This window comes from Acomys minous (genome assembly GCF_964271855.1).
Source record: "Acomys minous genome assembly, chromosome: 15".
NCBI classification, from domain to species: domain Eukaryota; kingdom Metazoa; phylum Chordata; class Mammalia; order Rodentia; family Muridae; genus Acomys; species Acomys minous.
This window is the reverse complement of record NC_140497.1, coordinates 74,444,721-74,472,692: the sequence shown is the minus strand read 5'-3', so window position 1 is coordinate 74,472,692 and position 27,972 is coordinate 74,444,721. Positions and strand designations below refer to the sequence as shown.

Sequence of the window (27,972 nt, the reverse complement as noted above, 5' to 3'; positions counted from 1 at the left end):
ATGACACCAAGAGAAAGTGCTTAATTTTGTCCCTTAATATAATGCCGGGGCACTATTGGTGACTCGGAGCTTATTTTTAATGTGTTCAAATTGACCAAGTTTTGGTGCTTTGTGTGAGAAATCTGTAACGTGTTCAATCCATTTATGAGCTGAATAAACTTGTAGTTCTAAAATAATGTCCCCATCTGTGCTCTTCAGTTGTGACAGCCCAAACAAACAAGCACTTTAGTTCAGTAAGACTTGGAAGGAGACCATGAGGGCAAGGCTCGTGACAGGGGTGTTTGGGGAATATGGGGGGGGGGGGCGCAGGGATACAGGACTCTTTCAGAATGATCTAGAGGGTGAGAGACGTTCTTTCTTTGTGACAGCATCAAAAGGCTCCACTCTGCAGAAAGTATTCGCTATGCAGTAAAAATCTGGCTCCATGGCCCAGGGGTTAGAAGATGCACTGCTCCCGCAGAGCGCCTGTGTCTGCTTCCTAGCACCCGTATTGTGGAGCTCACGATGACCTGAGTCCAGCTCCAAGGGTCCAACACCCTCCCCTGGCCTCTGAAGACACCTGTGTACACACATACACACACACACACACACTTTTAAATTTGATTTATCCTCTATATTTCAGCCACCTATCTCCACAGACACTGCCGTATCGCCCGATGACTCCTGAGCACGGACCATCTGTGTGCCCAGGTACTTGGACTTCCCCTCACTGCTGCTGATTTGGTGGTCGCTTCTGTTGAATGTTTATCTGTGTACTGGCGGATTTTGTGTCAGCCTGCCACAAGCTAGAGTCATTGAAGAAGAGGTGCCTTCAGTTGAGAAAATGCCCCCACCATATGGGCCTGTGGACCAGCCTGTGGTGCATTTTTCTTGGTTGACGATTGATGTGGGAGGTGCCACCCCTTGGCTGTGGTCCTGGGCGCTAAAGGAAAATAGGCTGAGCCTGCCATGGGGAGTAAGCTATGTGTGGCATTCTCCTAAGGCCTCTACTTCAGTTCCTGCCTCAGGGTTCCTGTCCTGCTAGAGTTCCTGCTCCAACTTCCTTCAGTGCTGGAGTGCAACCTGAGTGAAAACTGAAGTAAGCTCTTTCCTTCCCCAAGTTACCTTGACCATGGTGTTTTAGCACAGCAATAGAAACTCTTAGTTGTCTACCAATGGAAACCAATCATAGGAACCTGAAAACGCCCTGGGCCTGACTACAGCCAAGCCAGGAACACTGTATCTCTGGAAAGACACACACACTCTCTCCAGGGGCAGCATATTCAACCAGCACCGCCTGCAGCTCATCACATGCATGCCCAACTCTGAGGACTAGTTCCCCCAAGCCCACCCGTGATAGGACCGGAATGCCTCATCCACTGCCTTGCAGGAGGCCCACTCTCCTGTTGGTGCCCTTGTGGGCTTCCATGCAGGTGAAGGTATTTGATGAGTGCAACCATGAGTGGGTTTGGGAAATGTGACCTGTACAGTGGGAAGGATGCTAGAAGGGGTCATGATGGTTGCAGACTGGAGCGCCTTCCGGAAGAGCAATAAGTTATCCTTTCCCTCCCCAACCCCCAGAAAGTTATTCTGGGTTTAGATTTGCTGACCTTGCTTCACAGATATCCACCCACACCAACATTTATAGATTTACTGAATGCTTATTCACTGCTGTGGTTTTCCACTCAGTGCTGGTTCTCATCGAGAGACCTTTTTGATCCATCACCATCATCATCGTCATCACCACCACCACCACCATCATCACTGCCATCATTGTCATCATCTTTGTCATCATTATTATTTGGTAATTTAGAACAGAACAAGGTCTCAATCTTTAGTCCACATGGCTTAAACCTGGCACTCCTCTGCCTCTGCTTTTGGAGTGCTGGCACTATAGGCACAAGCTATGATGCAAAGTACAGAAACTATTTTTATAGCAAAAGTGAGAAAGCGATTGGCTGACCCTATGGTGCACATAGACATTGCAGTTCAGACCTACCCCACTTGGGAGACAATGTTTTTGAAGTGCAGTGCCGGTGTCTACCCCATACCTGTGTGTTCTGCTTCCTCATAAACAGAGTTGAAAATATTCAAACAATTTCATCCTTACTGAATACTTCTTGTTACTCCCTAAACAGCACAGTGTTACAATAATTTCTTAATTTACATTTTGCTAGGTATTGAACATAACACAGCCATGACTCCAAGTGCAAGGTGGGACATATGTAGGTCACACGCAGGCACTTTATCATCTTGTGTGAGAGACTTGGGTACCAGCAGATACCACAGAACACTGGGACCAGTGCCTCACAGACACTGCGCAATGGTTATCTACACTGAACTGACACCCGCTGTTTCTCTTGTACCCTGGATATGCAAGTCTGAGTGTAAAGGGTCCCATCAGGAGGAATTAACAACCCCTTAACAATCCCTGGAAAAATTGTTCCTTAGCCCAGGACTGAGCTGTGGATATAAAAACTTGAGAAAAGTCACCAGCAACAGAAAACAGCAAATTTCAGTTGACTTAGCAGCAGTTGCCACCAGCTGGTCAGTATGGCCTCTTCACAGTGCTTGAAGAACTGAAAAGGGGCAGGGGGTGGTGGTAGTGGTGCACACCTTTAGTCCTGGCACTTGGGAGGCAGTGGCAAGTAGATCTCTGAGTTCAAGGCCAGCCTGATCTACAGAGAGAGTTCCAGGACAGCCAGAGTTACACAAAGAAACCCTGTGGGGGAGGGGGGCATGGGGACTCTGGTGTCAGAATGAGAGAACTTCTTCACTAGTGAGGGAAATAATCGACAAGTCACGGAAATCAGAGGGTCGCTTGGAGCTCCACTATGTATTGTAATAAAAACTCCAGCGCAGGATCACTGAGGTGCAGACCCTTTGTGGATAAAGGTTTGGGCCATTCCGTTGATAGAGTGATCCCATGAGCCAAGCGGTAGGCTAAAAAGAGCAAGCGGGGGGAACAGGAAATGGATGGGGAAAATTGTTTAGAAATTCCACCTCCTGGTACTGCAGAGATGGCTCAGTGGTTAAGAGCACTGGCTGTTCTTCCTGAGGTCCTGAGTTCAGTTCCCAGCAACCACATGGTGGCTCACAGCCATCTGTAGTACAAGCTGGTGCCCTCTTCTGGTGTGCATGAAGGCAACTTACTCATATACATAAAAAAAATAAATCTTTTAAAATTAATTAATTAAAAAAGAAATGACACCTCCTAACCAGTTGTAGAAATGAACACAATTGAATTGATATGCATCTTCTTTACTGCCCGGTCATGTATACACAACATTTTCCAAAAAGTTTTGTCTTGTCTTTCTCAACTAAAGGTGTGTGGCAAGCAACCAAATTTAAAAATGTAGTTCTGTGTAAGAGTGTTGAGATGTGAGAGGGAGGGCCTGAGTTGGCAAGATGCTCACTGTGTAAGTAGGAGGACCCACATTTGATTCCCAGCACCTATGTAGAAATCCAGAATGACATAGCTTGTGATCCTAGTGTTAGAGGAGGAAACAGGCAGATCTCGGAGCTCACCAGCTGGCCAGGTCCAAGTGAGAGACCCTGCCTCAAAAAAATGGATGGCTCATGAGGAACAACAGCCAAGGTTGGCCTATGACCTACACACACACATACACACACACACACACACACACACACACACGACCATAAGCATGTACACAAAAATAATAATTGTTTTCATTTCTAAAGTTATTTTAATTTACATTTTTATTTTATACTTGTACAGGCGTTTTTGCCCACATTCACATCTGTATACCATGTGCAGGTCTGGTGCCCAGAGACGCCAGAAAAGCACGTCAGATCCTCTGAAACTGTAGTTACAGATGGTTGTGAGCTGCCATGTAGGTGCTGGGAACTGAACCCTAATTCTCTGGGAAAGCCAGTGGTCTTAACCACTGATCCAGCTCTCCAACCCCACCCCACCCTCAAATACTAATTGTTTAAAAGTAATAAGATGTAGAGGTTGGAGAGATGGCTCAGAACACTTGCTGCTCTTGTAGAATACCTAAATTTGGTTCCTGTCACCCATATAACACAATACACAACTGCTCCAGGGGATCTCTCTCTCTCTCACACACATACACACACACACACACACACACACACTTTTTTAATATTTAAAAAGTAATAAAACATATTGGCTTGATCTTCCTTTAAACTTTTTATTTATTTTATTTTATATGCAATGGTGTTTGTTTGCATATTTATCTGTGTGAGGGTGTCAGATCCCCTGGAACTGGAGTACAGACAGTTGTGAGGTGCCATGTGGGTGCTGGGAATTGAACCCAGGGCCCCCGGGAGAGCAGCCGGTGAGTGCTCTTAGTCACTGAGCCATCATCTCTTCAGCCCCCTCCTTGAAGCCTTTTGACCTATGACCTTCCACTGTAAACACACATTTATCAGCAAGACTAACATGCCTTAGAGGGGAGAAAAATACCTCAGTTAGCTTAACTCAATGGAAAAAAAAAAAGCACTGTAGAGAAAGAAAGGCGGTATTTATTCAGAGTCAGCTAAAAGTAAGCCCTCAAAGAAGTAACAATAACAATCTTGCCTTTACTTATTTTATTTTTACAAGGAATCAATACACTGATGTACAAATGTGAGAAGACTATTCATGAATATTGATCCCATAGTTGGTAATACATTTTTTTTTTTTTAATGCACCGGGCATCTTGGTGTACAGCTACAATTCTAGCCCCTGAGAGGCTAATGCAAGGGGATGACTAGTTAGAGGCCAGCCTGGGCTACATAGCAAAGAGGCTACCTGGAGAAGACCAAACCCCAAAGCCAAAACAAGCAAGCAAACAAAACATTGATCAATGGGGGATGGGGAGATGCGCCAGCCATTAAGAACACTCACTGTTCTTTCAGAGGACCAATTCCCGGCACCCGCACAGTGGCTCATAACCCTCTGTAACTCCAGTTCCAGTGGATTCAACACGCCAGTCTCTGAGGGCCTCTGCATTCACATGCACATACCCAGTGCACACACACACAACTATACATATCTAAAACTAATACAAAAATGATAAACGAAAGCATTCAGAAAGCCACTTAGAACAGCACCTGTGTTGGGTTTTATATTCACGGATGCCGCCAGGTGGAAGCTCCCACAGTGGGCATTTGCCATATTCTACTTAATAATTAAAATAACGGAGCAGTACCCAAGTGCTGTCAATAAATGCCGACTCATCTTCTCCCAGGATTCCTCTCTGTTTGTGTGGGGCTTTTAGGAGCCTTAATACTTTCAGATTTACCTTTCTCCTCAGCATATATCTTCTCAAGGAACTACAGGGGAGAAAAATGAGTCTTTTCATTAAAATACCAAACAAAAGCGGTACAGTCTTCCTACTATAAGGCCTCAGCTTAAAACTTCACTCTGACAGATTTCCTGACGCTGGACTAAATGTTAAGTTGATAACCTGAGTGAGAAGTGAGTTGTTCAGCCTCAGAAACATTCAGACTGAATTCACCCGCATCCTGTGTGGCCCAGCCTGGCCCAGCCCAGCTCAGCAAAGGCTTACGCTGTTTAAGGCCTGGGATCTATCTGGGTCAAGTGGCAGTATATATAAATAAATACACATAGATATGTTTTGTGTCTATGTACCTGTGGACCTAATTTGCATTTAGTTACCTGTAATTTTTTTTCATTATATAGAATGTACACTATAAAATATCAAGCATACTTTATATACTCTACATATAAGGACATAGAAATACACTTACGTGCACTTCCTATGAAGATCAAGTCATTGCCATATGTATGTCAAACCCAGTATGCACAGAGTACATATATGGGGAGGGTAGAGGGTAAATGCAGCTAGTGGGCCTCCCACTGATGCTCAGCGCTAAAGGAGATACTCCACTGAACTCTATGATGGAGTGTTTCAATACTAAATCTCCACCTCATGCTCTAAATTTGCCTAAAGCCAGGCTGGCTCTGAGCGTGCTCAGCATGCTCACTAATTTGACATTAAATATAAGCCACCGTTCGTTCTATCCAACAGAGCTTGGATGGCAGGTCGGAAGGATCTGGAGTTAGGGCCAGTCTCAGGTGCATAGTGAGTTTGGGGCTAGCTTGGGCTACGTAAGACCCTATCTCAAAACAACAACCATTAGAAAAAAAAAAAAAAAAGAAAGGGGGGAGGGGTCCAGTGTCCCGTTCCTAACAACATCTGAGTACCTCGGCTATTCTGTCCTCTGGAGAAGCTGAAGACATGATGGTGGACACAGGCACAACCTGTCCTTAGCTACGACTTTGGTCCCCCATGCCTAGGGTCTTGCTGTCTGAGTGTACAGCTTTCCATGGTCTGCTCAGCTGACCTCTCCACTGTGATCTTCCAGTTGGAGCTGTGTGTGAGGCTGCCCCATGGAAGGAGGCTAGAGTCAAACCTTCTGGAACAGGGAGAGGGCAGACTAGAAGCCAGGAGGCCCCAGACATGAACCATTACCACCGGGCATTTCGGTTTGGACAGAACTCACAGTGCGGCGGTACAATTCTAAGTGTCCGTTCCAATTCCTACTGACCCCAGCCGTGTAACTTTGTCCTTAGGCCTGAAAGTACAGGGGACTTAAGGAGTTCCCAGAGAGCTCAGAATGCCATAGTAACAGGCTCTGCACCTCAGACTCCCTTCACTTTGGTCCCAAGGAAAGTAGACTTCAAAGCAGCAGGAAGACGGAGCCTCTCCAGTAGCAGGAACTAAAGGGCTCTATCTGGAAAACTACGCTGAATTTTTATTTGACTGTATCCTTTCCGAGGCTTTAGTGGATGCCTGGGAGGGGACTACTCTGATCACGCCAGGGGACTGCTCATCCACAGCTGTATTCTTCAAAGCCCCTCAGCAGGGTTCTGCAAAACGACTCTTCACTCACCCTGGGCATCTGGTAGCCTCTGCTTAGAATGAAGCTCTTAAAGGCAGCTGTTACCTGCAGGCCTGCCAGCAGCTCCCCCTAAAAGTGCAGTTTAAAAGAGGCAGTGAAAAAACTGGCAAGAAACCACTGAGAAGCCCCTGATCCCAAGTGCTTTCTTTGGGGGTTCATCAGTTAGGGAATATGAGGGCTTCGGATTTCATGCTCTTGCCCATTTTTTCTTACCTTCATATGATGGATAAGCAACAAATACTAGCAAATAGAAAAGTTTTGACTTATGTCTAAAAGCTTATTTGAGACGATATATCCACAACTTATAGATTTTATTTATTTATTTTAATTTACTTGGTGAGGAAAGCAAGTGAGTCATCTCAGCAGCCCTGTAATTTATAGATCTTAATTACGAAGGGTACAACAATCAAAACAGACTTGTTTTGGTCCCAAATCCTCTAAACGCCAAAACATCCTTTTGATTTTTATTTACACTTATTTGAACTAAAATAAATAGACAAATAAATAAATAAATGTAGAAATTTGCATACTGCAAATTTCAAGTCTTCAAGGTCGTTTCACCTTCCAAAGCCAGTCAGTCAAGGACAGTGAAAACCCTTGAGCTCTCTGTAAGAAGGTCATAGTGGCTGTCTCCTAATAACACACACTGCAGCAGCACCCCCAGTGCACAAGCTAAAGTATGATTTATCAACAACTCTGTAGGCTGGGCATGGTGGAGCATGCCTATAATCCCCGCACTTGGGAGAGTGAGGCAGGAAGGTCATGACTCCAAGGCTAGCTTGCACTACATAAGCAAGACTATGCTTCAAAAAAAAAAAGTTATAGAACCATCTGCAGGCATAAAGTTATTGTGTAATTCAAATGCTGATTTCTGTAACACCTTTCCCCCCATATCTGGTTGCAATCCTCATTCTGAGATTCTCCTGTCTTGATGTTGTATAAACACTGCTCTGCGACCCCACCCCCCACCCCAATTATCCCCTGATATGCCAATAAAGCAGCTTACAGCCAATCGCTGAGCAGGGGAGAGAATAGGGCTGGACTTCCTGCCAGGCAGAGGAGGAGGAGTTAGAGGAGGAAGTAGGGGATTGAGCCACAGGCAGAGGTCCAGGTGACATGGGAGAGGAGCTGGAGCAGGAAAGTCCCAAAGTGCAAGTATCTCCGGGATGTAAGCTGGGAAGAGGACAAATTAGCTTAGAAGATTAAGAATGGAGTAATAACTGCTCAGTTTTTGTGTTGTGAAACTTGTTTAAATAATATGATAGAGTCTCAATTACTTGTGTGATAGCCAGGTTAAGAGAGAAATTGAGAAACAAACATGGTTTTATAAAAGTGACAATCTTATTATTTTGACTCCTCCCTCCCTGTGTTTAGATCTCCTAATAAATAATGTTTACTGCCACAGTAAGTCAACCATATCGCCCAAAGGGAAAAGAGACTAATTCTTCATTAACTAACCATAGGCACTCTGACAAACACCATAAATAGCTTTTTTCTATCAACATAAAATATTATGTTATGAATTAAATTCCCATAAATTTAGGCACTCCTAAACCATGCACTTGGCAATTCGACTAAGTATTACTTATATTATTTTGAAGTTTGTTCAAACCTGTTGTGCTTACAGAGTTGCATCATACTTTACTCCGAAAACCAGTCTTTTATACCCAGCACCAGGAAAAGGAAAAAAAAAAATGACCACTGTTCATCTTAGCTTTCCAGTCTGCAGAGCAGAGCGAGAGAAACATCAGCCATTATCTGTATGCGGTTTTACTTTGTCATGTGTTTCCCACCTAGTCTCCAGAGACACTCTGGCTTGTTGTAAAAGAAAGGCAGTCCACAAATGTGCTCGTCAGAGTCCTGTGAAGCGTGTGTCAATACTTCCTTGTTTCCAGAGCCACAGTGATGACCTTTGCTCCAGCAGATGGATGCAAGTACACAAGAGACAGATGGCCACATTCCTTATCCACAGTGGAGCAGGGCCACATCTGGCTGGTGTGGCTTTGCTGCTGCGTCACTTAACTTTTGACCCCTTTCTTAGGGAGATTCTGTGGCAACTGAATTCTGTTAATAACACCTCCCAGGTGTGGTTTGAAGTCTTTGCCAATCGTCTCTTGCTGGTAGGAAACAAATTCCACGCTTAGATACCTGAAACCTCAGGATACCATGCCAGTTCTGAGCACTGTGGTGGTCCTAGCTCCTCTCCTGCCCTTCAAACATTTATTCACACACATACACACACAAAAAAAACATTGTTCAAAATTGCAGTAGTGGGCTGTGTGGAGGCACACACACACACACACACACACACACACACACACACACACACAAAACCCATTGTTCAAAATGGCAGTAGTGGGCTGTGTGGAGGCACACACCTTTAATCTCACCACTCAGGAGGCAGGAGGATAGCTGTGAGTTTGAGGCTGGCCTGGTGTGTGGTTGGAGTGCTAAGACGCCAAGGCTGCGTCGTGAGACCCTGTCTCAAACACAAAATGGTAGGAGTGCTGTCCTGTCTTTGGAGGACCTGGCTTATTACATGCTGTCCACAACTCACCTTGCCTTTCTCATTGCTGAACTTGATTACACGCGCCCTGAGACTTTCGGGGAACCTCTGCGCCTAGTCATGCAGTCATCCTCTGTGGCCCAGACAAGCATGTCTCAGGATGTGTACATACCTGGTCCCGAAGCTGCTTTTTAAAACTTGCACCTTGAGCATCGTGTGAGATCTTGGGGTCGGCCAAAGGGTCATCTGCTCTTTGCTTCTTCCACAAGTTGGTGTTCAGGTACCACGCTCCATACTTCGTCTTCACCTGCTTCGGCTTATGAGGATCCTAGAGAAAGTAAATGTGATTCTAGGGCTGTTGTCGATCCTGCTTATTTATTGGTTGGTTGGTCATTTCAATAATCTAAGGCTCATCTTACGAAAGGTGTGCCATTATTAAGAATTTACAGCTGGTTCTTGCCAAAATGTTTTTACAAAGTTCTAGTTTGCTTTGATTTTTTTTTTTTTAACAAAAGAAGCAAGGGACATTCACAATTAGGAAAACAGGAACGGCTGGTGCTTACATAGACATGTTACATGGATGCAGGCGGAGCTAGCCTTTAATCCAGTCCTCCTTCTCTCAGTAGCTGTGAGCCCAAAGCGATACCACTTAAGTTATTGATCAGCGAAATGGAGATGACAGGTTTTTAACCCTGTAAGACTGTCCTGAGGCTCAAAGGAGAGACATATACAAAGCAGGTAGAAATCAGGCAAAAAAAAAAAAAAAAAAAATCACATATTTTACCCAAGGGTGATGTTCTGGAACAAGACTCCGTAAACCAAACTATTAAATTAAATTCACTAAGTGCAGCACTGTGCTCAGCCTTGGGAGCACTGTTCTATCTTTGATCAAACTGTTTCTTAGTCCTAAACTTCTGCCTCTTTAATGGAGAGAGAAAATATGAAGGGAAAGTAGACCTCACTCTCTTCCTGCTACTTCCACAGCTGTGCTCCAAGGATGTAAGGACTCCTGGTTGGTTCGCAGCCAGACTGTGGATGCGTGATGTCCTATCACAAAGAGTGACTTAAGTCTTAGGTGGGACACAGAAACATGAAATTACAATTCTGTCTCAATCCTCACATTTTTTTCTATTTGTTTGTTTGTTTGGGGTTTTTTGAAACAGGTTTCCTCTGTGTAGCCCTGGGTGTCTTGGAACTCACTTTGTAGACCAGGCTGGCCTCGAACCTGGAGATCTGCCTTCCTCTGCCTCTTGAGTGCTGGGATTACAGGTGTGTGCCACCACTGCCCAGCACGTTTTTCTGAACTTTTTTTTCCAGGTTTTTATTTTTATTTTTTATGTATATGAATGCTTTATCTGCATGTATACCTGCAGGTCAGAAGAAGGCATCAGATCCCACCGTGTGGTTTCTGGGAATTGAACTCAGGACCTCTGGAAGAGCTAAGCCATCTCTCCAGCCCTTGATTTTTGTTTGTTTTTAAAAAAAACATGTATGAGTGTTTGCCTGAATGTATGTCTATGTATCACATGTGTACCTAATCCCTATTTGGATCACTGGAGCTAGAGTTACAGATAGTTGTGAGCCACCATCTGGGTGTTAGAAACTGAACCCAGGTCCTCTACAAGAGCCTCAAGTGCTCTTAACCCCTGACTCATTTCTCTCTCTCTCTCTCTCTCTCTCTCTCTCTCTCTCTCTCTATATATATATATATATATATATATATATATATATATATATATATAGTGTGTGTGTGTGTGTGTGTGTATAACATACACATATATGTATATTAAAGATTTGCTTTAAATTATATGTATGTATATATGTGTATAGGTGTATACACAGAAGTACTGGTGCTGAGGAGACCAGAAGAGGTCATCAGTTTCCTTGGAAACGGAGTTATATGTATTTAACCAAACTCGGATCCTCCGGAAGAGCAGTGAGCACTCCTGTCATCTGAGCTACCTCTATGCTCCTCTTGTCTACATTTAAACTATGTGCTGGTTGGTGTGGGGCATTTTGGAGTTAAGCAACCTATGTAAAGCATCCATCTGGCAGCTGATGGGGGTAGTGCCTCCCGGGGCTGGACTCGGACGCTCTTGCATGGCTCCTTCTAGAACACGCCCTTCTCACTCCTGCATTGGTGCCTCATATACTTTCTTCCTATACCCAGTTTCTGGCCACATCTTCCCCACCCGCCCAATTTAAAGTCTGCAAGCTTCTCACAACACACCTTCCCTTCTTTCTTTGCCACTGTCTGGTGTGTGCTGCGGCGTATATTCCGTTGTCTGTCTGCCTCTCTCTGTGCCCTCCGGAATACAAGCTTTGGAGGCTGGTCTCCACCGTGCCTTCCTAGCATGTAGGACACTATGAACACAGCAGGTGCTCTGTAAATATTTGCTGAGTGACAGTGCTGTTTCCTAACTCTGCCACTGTTGACATTTTGGATTTGATCATCCTTTGCTGAGGAGAGGTGGCTGGCCTCCTCACAGTCGGATGGTTAGCAATGTTTCTGGTCTCTTATCTATGAGATGCTCGTGGCATCTCAGTTGTCCCACTGAGACAGGACAACTCAAAATGCCCTCTGCAAACACGGACAAATATCCTTGGGAGGAGGGGGTGTGTGAAATCCCCCTCAGCTAAGATGCACTGGATTAAAGGAATAGAAACAGAGAGTGGGACAAAAGAGAGGTCGAAAGAGATGGAGCCCTGGCGGAGAACAGAAGTTGCTAATTCGCAGGTGATCTCCCATGACTCAGCAGTTAATTTGCAGGTGATCTCCCATGACTCAGCAAAAGCATGATTTATTCTCTTTACTGAAACTGCCCACATCCCTGTATTTTTTTGGATCGATCATTTCTTCTTACATGTGTACATACAAGGCAGCATTCTGTTGCGGTTAATCATTTGCCTGTTGACTTTGCTAGACTGCAAGTCCTGGATGTAGGAAGTAGCTCTCTGTAGGAGAAAAACGCAGGCACACCGCCCTTCTAAACAAGAGGCACAGCACACCATGACCCAGAAGTCAGAAGACTGAAATTCTGAAGCAGCGTGAGTAGCGGAGAGCTGGCCTGAGGAGAGTCTGCCCTCCCCACTTCTCCTTAAATATGCTTCTTCCTCACAGTGACCCTGGCGGTATGAGCGCCACTGTCCACTCTGAGGTGATGTGCTAACCAATCACAGCCGATAGGCTTCCTCTATATAGGTGGCTGCTCACGTGCGATAAAGTAGATGCTGTTCCCTAAAACTGACTCCAGAGTGGCTTATCCCTGAGCCCTTTACCGGCACGCAGGCATTGCTGTCTTGTGGAGGGATACCCTGGTAAAGACAGCAGCCCTCCTCCAGCTTTCTGTCATTTTCTACCAATACCACTGAACGCATAGATGCTCAGAAATGTCTGTTGAATGAATAAACAAGCAGACGGATGAATTGGTGTACAGAGTGAAGAGAAAAATGGGAAAATAACACACAGCGCTAGGAGGGATGGGAACAAGACTAAAAGGAAAATAAACCTCCATAGCAAAAGTTAATGTATACCCTCAGCTGAACAGAGATGGATAGGAAAGCACACAGGGAAGGGACAGGGAAGCACACAGGGAAGGGACAGGGAAGCACACAGGGAAGAAGGGGGACTTCAGACAGACATGCGTGAGTAAGGTGGGAAGGGAAAAACAGTTTTAAAGAGCATCAGAGGGGCAGAGTAGAGCAGGACTGAGAAAACTACACTAAGCCTAAAGACAGGGCCCTGTAGGGTGTGGTGGCACACGCCTGTAATCCTACCACTTGGGAGACAGAGGCAGGTGGATTGCTGTGAGTTCGAGGCCAGCCTGGTCTACAAGTGAGTCTGGGACAGCCAAGGCTACACAGAGAAATGCTGTCTTGGAAAACAAAAAACAAGAACAAAACAAACAATAACAACAACAAAAGAGGAGGCCCTGAACCTCCAGAATACTGATGGATTTTCCCTCCCACTTTCCACTTTGGGAACACAGAGAAAAATAATAACCTGCAAAGACTCCAACTGCGCCTCTGTCACCAGGACAGTAATCCCTGGGAGGAAGGGGACAAACAAGATAAGTGCCGTAATTGCCTGCTGACTGCGGAGAGAGAGTCTCTAGGGCACACGGGGAGGAGGAGCCCAGAAGCAGCCCAGGGACTCTGCAGTTGCAGAAACAGAACAATCAAGACCCAAGGAGAGGCAGGCAGCCGAAGTTCTCAACACAGGGCACCAGAAAAGAGAGAGGGCTGTGCAGTTTGTGTGTGTGTTGGTGTGTATGTTGTGTTTGTGTTTGGGGGTGGGAGGTGTTGGCTCTCTGCACAGGAAACCACCCAAGATCAAGGAAAGAACCAGCCAAACGCACTAGACCAAAAGCACCTGGTAGTCACACAGGGCTGGGCTCAGTAGCTTCTTGCGCCTGACTGAAATAATTAGCCCAAGACTAAACATCACTCTGTTATTTCTCAAGGAATCTTAAAGCCAAGCCGGGCGGTGCAGACATTCACTTTTAATCCCAGAATTTAGGAGGCAGAGGCAGGCAGGGCTCTGTAAATTTGAGGCTAGCCTGGTCTACAGAGTGATTCCGAGAGAAACCCTGTCTTAAAAGACAACAAAAAAATCAACCAAACCAAACCAAACAATAACAACAACAACAACAAAAACAAAAGAAAGAACAAGAAAAAATAAAGAAATCTTAAAACAAGACCCCCCCCCCAATCACTTAATTTTACCCAAAACACCCACTAAGGTGAGATCCGCAGCACGTAGCACCTCCTCACACAACCACCAGGCACGAAGTGATGCAGGAAGACAGTGCGCACCTCGAGGACATAAATGAGTTCATGGAAGCTAACTCAGCAGATCATGGGCGCTGACTCAGCAGATCGTGGGAGCTGACTCAGCAGATCATGGGCGCTGACTCAGCAGATCATGGGAGCTGACTCAGCAGATCATGGGCGCTGACTCAGCAGATCATGGGAGCTGACTCAGCAGATACAGAGGCTATGATGTAAAGTCATCAAAGCAGTTTCTGAAACTGCATCTCCTGTGCCCCAAAGACGAAGCAGACATGAAAAGAAGGCTGAAGTATATCAAATGTCTACACCTGAAGATGGTAATGCTGAGACAAAAGCACAAAGATTTCAGGAAAAGAAACCACAGAGTTTAAAGACCTAACAACGGAAAACATAACAAAAGGCGAAGCAGTGAGCTGAGACGTAGAGCCCAGGTCCCTCATGTGCAGCGCAAACACAGGGAAAGGGCTGAGGAACCAAACAAACTTGAAGAACTAATGGTCAAAAAAATTTTCCCAAGGTTTATGGCACCTTGCACATATGTATGAAAATGTCAAAATGCGGCCGGGCATGGTGGCACACACCTTTAATCCCAGCACTCGGGAGGCAGAGGCAGGCAGATCTCTGTGAGTTCGAGGCCAGCCTGGTCTACAGAGTGAGTCCAGGACAGCCAAGGCTACACAGAGAAAACCCATCTTGAAAAACAAAAAGAAAAAAAAATAAAATGTCAAAATGCAATCCACTATTTTGTACAAGTAATATATACTAATAATTTTTTAAAATTATAGAAAGCATAAGAAAAAGTTGAAGAAGCTCAATGAACTGTTAGTATAAGCCTAAAAAGAAAGTGTGTGTGTGTGTGTGTGTGTGTGTGTGTGTGTGTGTTTAAAACATCGACAAAAACAAAAATCTAAGGGCAACCAAAGAAAAAAAAGCAACATCCAGAAAGAACAAGTCAAGCATCTCAAAAGATTCATCAGAAATAATTCAATCAAGACAATGGGGCAGAATTCCAGGACAGCCAAGGTTACACAGAGAAACCCTGTCTCGAAAAACCAAAACCAAACCAAACCAAAACCAAAACAAAACAAAACAAAACAAAACAAAAAACAAGGGGTAATAGCCTCTTACTACTGATATAATAGCAAACACTGTGAACCTAGAATTCTGCACCAAGTTACTGTGTGTGTGTGTGTGTGTGTGTGTGTGTGTGTGTGTGTGTGTGTGTGTGCATGTACTTCAGGCTTTGCCCCCTCCTCCTTTCCTGGCACAGCTATTGGGGGATCCGGAGGTGGGGGAGAGCAGGAGGCAGGAACTGTTGAGGGGGAGTGCAGGGTGAGTGAGGGTGAGACCTCAGTGAGACTCTAGGGAGGCAGGCTTCCTTGAGCAGCTTTGGGGAGGGGCCACACAAAGCCTATTTAAGCCTTTGCAGAGCGAGTAGAAACTTCCGAGGTGAGTGTACATCCTTGGCCTCACTGTATAACCTGGCTGAGACTACGAGATCTCCTCTGGTGTGGGGGTGGGGGAACACACTGGGACACGTAGGCCTGGGCAGGGGTGGGGAGTGGTCCCCACTCCTTCTGCTCTCCAGATGAGATTTCTGGTGTAGGACACGACTTGACCCTGCTCCAAAGCAGCTCCTCTCAGTTTCACAGTACCCTTGCCCTACATGCAAGCATGTGTGTGCGTGTGGAAGTGCACATACTTCTACACATGTGTGCACGTCAGAGGACACCTCTGAATGCCAGTCCTCACTTTCTTCTGCTTCAGTAAGGATCTCTCTGTTGTTTCCTCCTGAGATGCCAAGTTAGGTGGCTGTGAACTTCTGGGGATCCCCCCCACCACCACCCCGACTCACCTCACTGCCATCATCTCACTAGAGAGCTGAGGTCTCAGACACCCACTACTGTGTTAGGCTTTAGGTGGGTCATAAAGATTTAAACTCAATTCAGAACCGTTGTGCCCCCATTCTGAGAGAAGTTTTTAACGTCCCTCACATTTGATTCTGTTTTTCTCTTCAGAGAAGTGAAACTGCACAGTTAGGTTAGCCGTGAGGAGAACAATTACAGGTAATTCAGGGCTAATTAGAGATAATGTTCTGTTTTTGACTCAGAGGGAAGACACTCCCACTCCACACAGGCACTTAAGCCTGTTGTTCACTCACACAATGAGGTGCGCGTGCACGTGTGTGTGTGTGTGTGTGTGTGTGTGTGTTGATTTGCATTGGCAATTGAACAGAAAGTTTAAAAGACCATAGACACGCCACTTCCCTTCAAAACACGGGGCACGGCTCCTCTTTCTCCTGACATGCTTCTGTGTTTGCAGCACCATTCGTTTTTATGTCAGGCAAGAATGTGATCGAGACAGATGCCGTGGGGTGGAGCGATGCTCAGAGGTTAAACGCACTTACTGCTCCTGCAGAGGACTGAGGTTTGTTCCAGCACCCACCACGGCCTCGCACGGAAGGTCGACCACAGAAGGGTTTGTCCTGCAGAAGGTTAACGTGGACTCATAACCACCTATAATCCCAGCTCTAGGTGTCTCTGGCCTGTGAAGGCACCTGCACTCATAACACACACACACACATGCACATGCACACATATGTGTGCACACACACGCACATACATGCACACACATAATAAAAAATGATGTGTGGTCAATTCAATTCAAATAAAAATTCAAGAATTCTTTGGGCACAAGATTAACAGTGTTCACAATCATTATTGCACTAGTTTTACTCTTGTTTATAAGTAATAAGCACTCATTAATATTCCTACCAGATGCTGCAGTTTCAACATAGGAAACACATAAAAAGACTGTCTCTGAAAATGTCCAGTCAGTAACAATTCTGAATGATACGTCTACGTTATATAAACCATTGTCATAGATATTAAATATTCATTCTCTTATGAAATATTTGTTGAATGAGACAACATTCCAAGAGGTCTACTTTTAAAAACCAGAGCCCCAGAGAACCAGAATTCAAGAACCTTTAAGGCTTTAGCGTAATTCAATTTTATTTGATTTTTCAGTTGGTTCTCTTGTGATTCATCACCTGTGTTTTCTAAAGTCTCCTCTCACGGACTGGTTTATGGCACAACTCTGCCTCCTGCAGTTTACTCGGGCCCATATGCTGCACTCTGCTCCGGCTCTCAACCCACCTGGTTTAGCCTCCTCATGTGAAGGGCATCGCAGCTACGTCTGGTCTGATAGCCAACGTCAAACTGCTGCAAGACGAATTCTTCATCGATGCTGGAACTTCCCTGCAAGAAGACTGCGATGTATAAAAGGAGGCCAGCTGGCCAAAAGCCCCCTGCTGCCTGCTCTCATCTCAGGGAGCTGCTGGCCACTCCTGGGGAGCAGGTAGTTTGGAGGAAAAGTAGACCATGCTCACGGAGCATTCCCTGGAGACAGAAGTACCTGGGGGCTGGATGACTTTGGCAGTCTGAGAGACTGCTTGGGACTTGCAGGAAGCCATGAGTCCCTGAGGAAATACTGTCTGACCAAAAGTCAATTATTCTACACATTGTAACAGTGACACTCCTAGAGTACTTCCTGGGTGCTTTATCTTTTTTGTTTGTTTGTTTGTTTGTTTTAAAGACAGAGTTTCTCTGTGTAGCCTTCCACCATCCAGCTTTATCTTTAAAAAAGAAAAAAGTGGAGGCAGAGGCAGGTGGATCACTGTGAGTTTGAGGCCAGCCTGGTCTACAAAGCGAGTCCAGGACAGCCAAGGCTAACACGGAGAAATTCTGTCTCGAAAAAAATAAATAAAAGAAATGCTCAAAAAAGCCGGGCTTGGTAGCACACGCCTTTAGTCCCAGCACTCGGGAGGCAGAGGCAGGTGGATCACTGTGAGTTTGAGGCCAGCCTGGTCTACAAAGTGAGTCCAGGACAGCCAAGGCTACACAGAGAGACCCTGTCTTGAAAAACAAAATAAATAAATAAATAAATAAAAGAAAAAGAAAAAAGTGCCGGGTGTGGTGTCACTCACCTTTAATCCCAGCACTCAGGGGGCAGAGGCAGGAGGATCACAATGAGTTTGAAGCCAGCCTGGTTTACAAAGCAAGTCTAGGACAGCCAAGACTACACAGGGAAACTCTGTCTCAAAAAACCCAAATAAATAAATAAATAAAATAAAGAAAGAAAGGAAAAGAAAAAAAGAAAAGAAAAAACGCCTATATGTGTGCTGTGAGTCTATGCCACATGTCGTGGGATGGGGCCTAACACTGAAAGGTAAAAGAGAGTCAGCAGAGTCTAACTTTGAGAGACAACAATTGGGAAAGAGAGCGGGTGGGTTGGGGTTGGAGAGGCTGAGAACCAGGGGCAGAGCCTTAAAGGGAAGGAACAGCGTCAGAACAAGGCTGGGACAATAGTGAGAAGACAACGGAGCAAGTACAATCAGTGAAGTGAAAGAATCAGAGTGGGGGAGGGGGAAGTGCTAGTTAGTGCTGCAGAGCCACAGAATCAGAGTGGGGGAGGGGGGAAGTGCTAGTTAGTGCTGCAGAGCCACAGAATCAGAGTGGGGGAGGGGAAGTGCTAGTTAGTGCTGCAGAGCCACACTGCAGCCCGCTGTGATAGGAGGATCCAGGCGCATGCAGGGCTCTGGTCTGGGTAACACAGCAAGTTGGCAGAGCAGCTGAGCTGCAGTCTCAGGGTTGGTCCTGTGGGGGTTGTTTTGGTTTTGTTTTCCTATCATAGAGAAAACTTTATTGGCCTTTGTTTCTTCAGGCATCCCCAGGCTTCTTCAGCTCGGCTAGCTGCAAACACTGAAGGAGATGCTGGCATTCAAAGGACGGCTCAGCTGTAGCACAACCATGAGGACCTAAGTCCCCAGGACCCATGGAGAAGGGCCAGGCTTGCTGGTGTGCACTTGTAATCCCAGCATGGGCAGAGACAGATGGATCCCTGGGGCCGGCCAGCCAGCCAAGCCTAATCTGCAACCTCCAGGCCAGTGGGAGACCCTGTCTCAAATCAAGTTGTGTTTGACATCTAAGGAGCATATCACACACACACACACACACACACACACACACACGTATCACATATACATAGAACTAAGAGTTTGTGTTTTAAATATCAGACCTCTAGATCAGATTCCCAAGAAGACATTTTAGAGGCGCTCATCCCATGATACAGCTCCCAGGAGAATCGTTTGTCTTTCTAGAAACTGACCCCACTCAATTCACCCCATCCATTCTCTCTCGTATGCACAGGCATGTTGCCAGCCATGGCAGGTGTGTACAGATGAGATGGCAACTTGTAGGAAGAAATGGCTTCTCTTCTTCCCTTGCGTGGGTCCCAGGAAGCAGAGGCAAGCCTTCGGGGTTGGTAGCAAGTGTTCGCTGAACGTGACTCTCCACAGTAACCTTAGGTTTCACTGCTAACTTACCAGAGCCAAGGCCCAGTCACAGAAGTCGCTGACTCTTCTGTGTACATCACCATGGAGGAGACTGTCTTTATAGAGCGAATCCACTGTGCTTGGCTTTTCTTCATAAAGCCACTGGCCTGAATGTGACACCAGCGTCTTCCCAGGCCTAAACACGATGGAATCATCAAAGAATTAAACATGAGGCACCATGAATCCAAGTGGATCTCAGCCAGTATCACTGGGAAACGATGAGACTTCTCAAGGTCTCTAAAAGGTCACGTGAGTTATAGCTTCAAAGCTATATTCCCCCCCTTCAGTACTAGAAAGACAAGTGTGTCATGGCTAACCATACCGAAAGAACATTAAATCAAGTGTTGTGTCAGCTTTTGTTTTATTTTACTTTATTTTTGGTCTTTCGAGGCAGGGTTTCTCTGTGTAGTCTTGATGGTCCTAGAACTTGCTTTGTAGACCAGGCTGGCCTCGAACTCACAGTGATTCACCTGCCTCTGTCTCCCAAATGCTGGGATTAAAGGCGTACATCACTACCAGCCAACTGTGTCAGCTTTTAAAGTCATGAGTACCACTAATACATGGACCAGGTAGAAGCCACTGCACTTGAACTTGACCTGTAATCTTAAGAAAACAACATCTTTGATAGTGTTCTATCTATCTATCTATCTATCTATCTATCTATCTATCTATCTATCCATCCATCTCCTTGCCTCTCTACTGTCTCCTCCCACACACTCTGTGTGTTTCTATCTGTCTGTCTGTCTCTCTCATCTCTGATCTCCAGCACATCGATGTCTGGTAGACAGAGAAACTGTCTGTTTCTCTGGACTCTTGTGAGAGGCTCTCGCTGATGTTTCTGCCTCTTCCTAACTATCTTCCCAATCTCCAATCCTTTATTTAAATTTCAGGCCAAAGGCTTATTGCTAAATACAAGTCTGAGCATAACAAGTGTAGTTACCCATCATCCAACTCATAAAGCACCTATTAAATGCAAATATGTTGGGCTGGGAAATATAGGTCAGTGGGGACACACTGGTCCAGCACACAGGAAGCTCTTGATTCAGCTCCAGCATCACAGAAAAGGCGTGGTGGCGTACACCTGGAACCCCAGCACCTGAGCAGTGGAGGCAGGAGGATCAGGAAGAGTTCAAGGCTAGCCTGCACTAACTAAAACTATATCTCTTAGCATTTAAAGAGTATATAATCCGAGGGCTGGAGAGATGGCTCAGCGGTTAAGAACACTGTCTGTTCTTCCAAGGGTCCTGAGTTCAATTCCCAGGAACCACATGGTGGCTCACAACCCTCTATATGAGATCTAATATCCTCTTCTTATGTACAAGTGTACATGGAGGCAGAACACTGTGTATGTAATAAATAAATTTTTTTAAAAAAAGAGTATATAATCCAGTAATGTATGTTCCCAAAGTTATGCGACCAACACAACTATCTCGTTCCAGAATATACCCCAAACTGTGAACAGCTCCTCTCCAGCGGCACCCTTGCCTCTTCCTGGTAAGCAAGAGGCCTGCCTTCACTTACTGTGGATTTGTCTACTCTGTATGTCAATTTATTTGAATGGAACTATACAATCAACTTTCTTACATGAGTAACTCTCACTTATAAACTTGTGGAGATAATCTATGAGGACCCATGTACAGTAAGTTTTGTTTGTTTGTTCTGTTTTGTTGAGACAGTTTCTCTGTGTAGTCCTGACTATCCTGGCTGTCCTGGACTCTCTTTGTAGACCAGGTTGGCCTCCAACTCATGGAGATCCACCTGCCTCTGCCTCCCAAGTGCTGGGATTAAAGACGTGCACCATCATACCTGGCTGCCTATCCTTTTGTTGTGGTGGTGGTTGTTGCTGTTGTTTTTGATGAGTAGTATCTCATTGGGCAGCTACATCACATTTTATTCTCCACTCACCAGTTGATGGGTATTCGAGTTGTTGGAACTTCTTGGCTCTTAAGAATAACATTGTCAATGCAAATCAAAACAATTCTGAGATTCCATCTTACACCCATCAGAATGGCTAAGATCAAAAATTCAAGTGACATCACATGCTGATGAGGATATGGAGAGAGAGGAACACTCCTTCGTTGCTGGTGGGAATGCAAACTAGTACAGCCACTTTGGAAATCTATCTGGTGCTATCTCAGAAAACTGGGAATAAGGCTTCTGCAAGACCCAGCTATTCCACTCCTTGGAATATACCCAGAAGATGGGCCAGCACACAACAAGAACATTTGCTCAACCATGTTCATAGCAGCCTTATTCATAATAGCCAGAACAAGGAAACAGCCTAAGTGTCCCTCAGTAGAAGAACGGATAAAGAAACTGTGGTACATTTACATTATGGAATACTACTCAGTTGCCAGGGGCGGCTTTGTACTTCTGCTCAGCTCAAACTGCTTTCGCTCCACAAACTTAGATCCTCTCAGGCCTTCTTCTTACACTTCCTCCTTCTTCACAAAGACTTCTCCACAATCACCCTGGAACCGTATTGTTCTCAGCTTCTCATGAACCAGATGTGGATCTATGGTCACGGTTGCCTAGACACCCACCTGGCCTGGCTCTCTCAGTCAACCAGGTTTCTGACGTGGTTTCCCAGAATGTGGCTAGCTATGAGCTCAACTCCCCTACCCCCTCCCCTTGACCCTAATTGATATAATTGATATCCTGCACAGCTGCAGCCAAGATCAATCACTTCTCACCTCCTCACCCCACTCTTTACATCCTGCCTTTAAAGTATATAAGCAGCCTGAGAAAATAAAATTTTGTCAGCTTGATCAAATTCCTTGATTTGCTGTCCGTTCTTTGCTTCTCTTGTCCCCCATTCTCTCCCTAGGGGTCCGAGGGTCTCAGTTGATTATCTGGCGGGCCTGAATACTCAGCTATTAAAAACAAGGAATTCCCGAAAATTGTGGACAAATGGAGTGAACTAGAAATGATCATAATGAGTGAGTTAACCTAGAAGCAGAAAGAGTCAAATGGTATATATTCACTTATATCTGCATACTAGCCCAAGGGGCATGTCCCATGAAAGTCTTCACTCACTAGGAAAGTGGGTCAGAGGGGAGGACATCCTATTGGGACTCTTGACGAGAGAAGCTTGGGAGAATGGGGAAATAGAAGGATCCAGAGGGTCCTAGAAACCTTCAAGAAGAACATTATGATGGGCGGATCTGGGCCAGGGGTCCTGCGCAAACTATGGCACCAGCCAAGGACAATACATGCAGTAAACTTTGAACCCCTACCCAGATTGACCCAATGGACAGGACATTCTTCACAGTTGAGTGGAGAGTGGGGTCTGACTTTCACACGAACTCTAGTGCCCCATATTTGACCTGGATGGGGAGGCCTGGTGGCACTCAGAGGAAGGACAGCAGGCTACCAAGAAGAGACTTAATACCCTATGAGCATATACAGGGGGAGGAAATCCCCCTCAGTCACAGTCATAGGGGAGAGGAGTAAGGGGGAAATGGGAGGGTGGGAGGATTGGGAGGATACAAGGGATGGGATAACAATTGAGATGTAATATGAAGAAATTAATAAAATATATTATAAAAAAGAATAACATTGTCATATACATTTATGTACAAGTTTCTGTGCCCAATAGTTCCCCTTCCAATAAAGAATTTTCACTCTTACCACAGCCTCCAAGGATCATCACGGTCTGGCCCCTTCCTGTGTCTCCAGGTCGTTTCAAAACTAGGCTCCCAATCACTTGCTTTCTGAGTGCTAAACATAGTGGCCTTCTCTCTCCCTTCATCCTGCCTCCTATACACAGGAAGTCTTTGCAAGTGCCATTGCATTTGACTGCAGTGTCTCTCTGACTGCCACAAGCTCAAACTGACTTTGAACTCCAGATGTGCTAGAGAAGTGGTTCTCAACTTTCCTAATGCTGCAGCCTTTTAATACAAGTTCCCCATGTTATGGTGACACACAACCATAAGATTATTTTTGTTATTCCTTCATAGCTGTAATTTGGCCACTGTTATGAATTATAATGTAAATATCTGATATGCAAGATATCTGATATGTGACCTCCCCCCAAAAGAAGTCATGACCCACAGGTTAAGAACCATTGCTCTAGGGTATACAGTGTCTCTTATGGAGGTATAGAGGCTGCCAGGCTCCTTAGGAACAGCACCAGGTTAAGGATCTGTATCTAGTGATGGTTTTAGCCTGTCTGCATTCCTTGAGATGGGAATTCTGGCTTAGGACATTGCTACTAATGCTGCCAATATCCGGCACATTTACGTGAATAGAAATAGAGGTGTGAAAGGGCCCTTAGACCCCCCCCCCCAAGGAATCGTGACCTACAGCTTGAAAACTGCCATGGGAGAGAAATGACCTTATTTTGGGTCCTCCTGCCTGTCCCTCATAAGTAGATTACAGGCATGTACCACCACAGTCTGTGTATCTGGCCCCAGGCTTTGTGTGCACTAGGCAAGCACTCTTTACAACTGAGCTACAGCCGCAGCCTACATAGCCCTACCTGAAGGAGACATGCCCACAGGATGGCCCCAACCTACCCTTTGCATCAGATATTAACTTGTCTTCTATTCATTTAAGAAATGTTTCTTAAGCAGCAAATATGAGCTGGAAACTAAGCTTTAGGAACCCATATTCAACTGTATATAACCAAAATCTCTGTCTTCATGTGGCTTCAGCTGAGCAGGATGCATAGATCGAGGCAAACACATGCCTGATGCTCATGAATGATGCAAAGAAAAAGCAAAGGGGGAAAGGGCTGGACAGGGATGCAGGACAGCATCTGATTTCTACGAAGAGAGTCTCTTTGTTAAAAATGTCATCCAGCACAGGCCCAGAAGAGAAAAGCATTGACCCACTTAAATATCAAACTAAACAGCATGATAAAAAGCCTCGATATAGGACATATAAGCACGTGCAGACCCACGTGGAAGTGGAAGGCTGAGCAGGGCAATGACACAAGTATGTGGAAGGATCAATTTAGCCACAGTGTGACAAGCAGACTTCAGAGAGGGAACTGTGGGGCTAGTGACATAGCTCATCAGCTGAAAGCATCTTTGGACCCATATGGGGGAAGGAGAGAACCAATTCCTACAAGTTGTCCTTTGACCTCCAAGTGTCCACGGTGGCACACACATAACCCACATAAACTAAAAGTAAATTAAAATGTAATTATCTTTTTTTCCCCCGAGACAGGGTCTCTCTGTGTTAGCCTTGGCTGTCTTGGACTTGCAGTGTAGACCAGGCTGGCCTCCAACTCACAGCGATCCTCCTGCCTCTGCCTCCCGAGTGCTGGGATTAAAGGTGTGCACCACCATGCCTGGCAAAATGTAATTATATTAATTGGCTGGGGAAATGGCTCCATTAGTAAACTACTTGTATGCAAGTGTGAGGTCCCAAGTTCAACTCCCCAGAACCTACCCAGCACTAGGCTGCACAATCCAAGTCTGTTATCCTAGTGCACTTACGTGGAAGAGGAGGCAGGACAGGAGACTCCCCGGAAGCTCACAGGCCAGCTGCAAACAGCCAGGAGACCCTGCCTGAAACAGGGAAGGTGAGGACCCACACCTGAGGGTGTCCTCCGACTGATATATGCATGCCTTGGAATGCATGGCTACTCCCCCACCCCCAATACACACACACACAGACAGAGACACAGATAGACAGAGACACAGGCAGACAGACAGAGACACAGACACAGAGAGTGAGTGAGAGAGAGACACACAGACAGAGATACATATACACAGAGGAAGGGGAGACAGACAGACAGACAGACACACACACACACACACAGAGAGAGAGAGAGAGAGACAGACAGACAGACAGAGAGAATGAGAGTGAGAGCTGAGACAAGGGGTAGGCGTGGAGGCCATGAAACCAGCTGTCTGTCACATTGCTGTGAAGAGACACCATGACCAAGGCAACTCTTACAAAAGTAAGCATTTAATTGAGGCTTCTTACAGTGTCAGAGGATGAGCCCATTATCATGGCAGGAAGCAGACAGGCATGGTGCTGTAGCAGTAGCTGAGAGCTTTACACCCTGATCCACAGGCAGCAGGTAGACGCTGGGCCTGGCATGGACTTTTGAAGCCTCAAAGCCATCCCCAGTGACACACCTCCTCCAAGGCCACACCTCCTAGCCCTTCCCAACCCTATGGGGCCTTTCTCACTCAAACCACCACAGCAGCTAATAAGCTATTGCAGTGATCCAAAGACTTCACAAAGCCACTGCCATATGTTGGCAGATGGCTGTTGTTGTAGAAGCAACTGGCTACTGATGACTCACTCTTTACTGAGCTGTGAAAAGCAGAAGGAGCAATACTCTGAGAACTGGAGTGTGTGGTCAACTGTGCAGTCCACGATGTGAATTACAGGTCCAAGGACAAATCCTGGATTGCCTACTTGTAGGTGGCCAAGGTCACTTGGCAGTGCATGTACAGAAAAGACATCAGAGACTGAAGTGCTTTGAGGTTTAAAACAACAAACAAAAACAAACAAACAAAGGACAGCCAAGGCTTCATAGGGAGACCCTGTCTCAAAACAACATACACACATAAAAGGAGGAACCAAAGAGAGGACTATGAGATAGGAGGGAACTAAGGAAAAAGAATGTTCCAGAAGCTAAAGGAAGAAAAATCAAGAGGCTGGGTATGGTGGTTCACATCTGTAGTGCCAGCACTGAGCAGTCAAAGGCAGAAAGATTGCTTACATAGTAGACCATATATGCCTGGTCTACATAGTGAGAGCTAGTCTCAAAAGAAAAAGGAAATAGCAATATGAGAAAAATGATGTTATCAATTGTGTCAGTTGTGTATTGGTGTGATGGGTCCAAAGTAGACTCCCACCACCCTCCCCCCAGAAAGATAGTTCTGGTTGGTGACAATGTCCTAAACCAGTGCTTCTGAATCTGTGGGTCACAACCCCTATGGGAATGACCCTTTCACAGGGGTTGCCTAAAATCGGAAAATGCAGATATTTACATTATGATTCATAACAATAGCAAAATTACAGTTCTGAGATACCAACAAAAAAAAATTTTATGGTTGGAGGTCATCACAACATGAGGAGCTGTATTAAAGGGCTGCAGCATTAGGAAGGTTGAAAACACCGTCCTGAACAGAAGGACCTTGGCCAGGTAAACAGAATGGTTATTAGGCAAACAGAGGCCTAAAGTTTCTATTTACCAGGAGCCTCCTCTCACTTAGTCTGCCCCAAAGGTTGACTCCCTCTGGCAAAGACATCTGGTTCCCAGTCAATCTGAACAGCCTGCAGCAGCTCAAAGACCCCACCCTGTTGACTGTCATACAAAAATCCACTTAACTTTCCCACCATTTTCTGCTTCCCCATGGAGTGATCTGGTTTCATGGTTTCCCTGTGCCCTCTGTGATCGATCAGTGTGACTGGCTGTGAGTCTGCCTTCACCATGCCGTCCCTACAAGATGGACTGTGCCCTCTTGAACTGTGAGCCAAAATAACTCCTTTCTTATTACACCTGCTCCTAACCAGGTATTATGTCACAGCAGTGAGCAAAGTCGCTGATGAGGTAGCATAGGGATCAATGTGACCTCATCGAGGGTAAAGGTCAGAGGAGTTCAGTGGACTAAAGAGGAGGAAACTTAACGGCTGTTGGATTCAAGAGAGGAAAAGTAGCCCCGTGTGATGGCGCACGCCTGTAATAACAGCACTCAGGAGGCAGAGGCAGGAGGATCTCTTGTGAGTTCGAGGCCAGCCTGGTCTACAGAGTGAGTCCAGGACAGCCAAGGCTACACAGAGAAATCCTGTCTGGAAAGAAAGCAGGGAAGGAAGAGGAAGGAATGGGCGGGGAGGGAAGAGAGACGTGAGTTTGGATGTCTCCTTCAAAAGCTCTCAGCAGAAAGTACAAGCCAAGGGGGACTTGTTTTCAAGAGAGGTGGTGTCACCTCAAGCTCTGGTAGGGTCACAGAGGACTCTGAAGAGCTCAAGTGCTAATCCTTGGAGCTTGTGTGACTCTGCTTTCAAAGGGCCTTTGCAGGTGTGATTCATCCACACTTCTGAGACTGGGAGATTACCCTAGATTATCTTGCTGGGCCATACACACCATCCCAAGTGTCCTTGAGAGAAAGAGGCAGAGAGAGGAAAGCCTGACGCACACCAAAAGCAGGTGACATGAGGACAGACCAGACAGAGACACAAAGCTGCTGGTCTTGAAGTTTGGAGCATGAGGTCACAAGCCACAGAGCACAAGCAGCCAGCCGTCAGAGATAGGAGGCAGAGAGCACATTTCCCTGCAGCCTTTGGTGGAGGGCACACAGTCCTGCTGACATTTTGATTTCAGCACAGTGATAGACAGCTATTTCAGACTGCATGCCTTCGAGCTGTTAGTAGATGTTGTTAAAACACTTCCATTGTTCGTTTGTCTGTTTTTAAAAGATTTCTTTTTTTTTTTTTTTCA

At 45.7% G+C, this 27,972-nt stretch overlaps 1 protein-coding gene across 1 annotated transcript in view; it reads right to left on the bottom strand.

Moving 5' to 3' along the window:
* Nucleotides 1-4,659: 4,659 nt before the first annotated feature.
* Nucleotides 4,660-27,972, bottom strand: part of FAM47E (family with sequence similarity 47 member E) — a gene marked incomplete at its 5' end in the record, with an annotated part of 33,255 nt that continues 9,942 nt past the window's right edge. The window contains 6 exons of the mRNA XM_084759813.1: nt 4,660-5,280; nt 6,865-6,942; nt 9,552-9,707; nt 16,578-16,655; nt 17,329-17,430; nt 19,557-19,701. Of these exons, the coding sequence (XP_084615939.1) occupies nt 5,182-5,280; nt 6,865-6,942; nt 9,552-9,707; nt 16,578-16,655; nt 17,329-17,430; nt 19,557-19,701 (658 nt within the window). The 3' untranslated portion in view covers nt 4,660-5,181. The remainder of the gene's footprint in view (nt 5,281-6,864; nt 6,943-9,551; nt 9,708-16,577; nt 16,656-17,328; nt 17,431-19,556; nt 19,702-27,972) is intronic.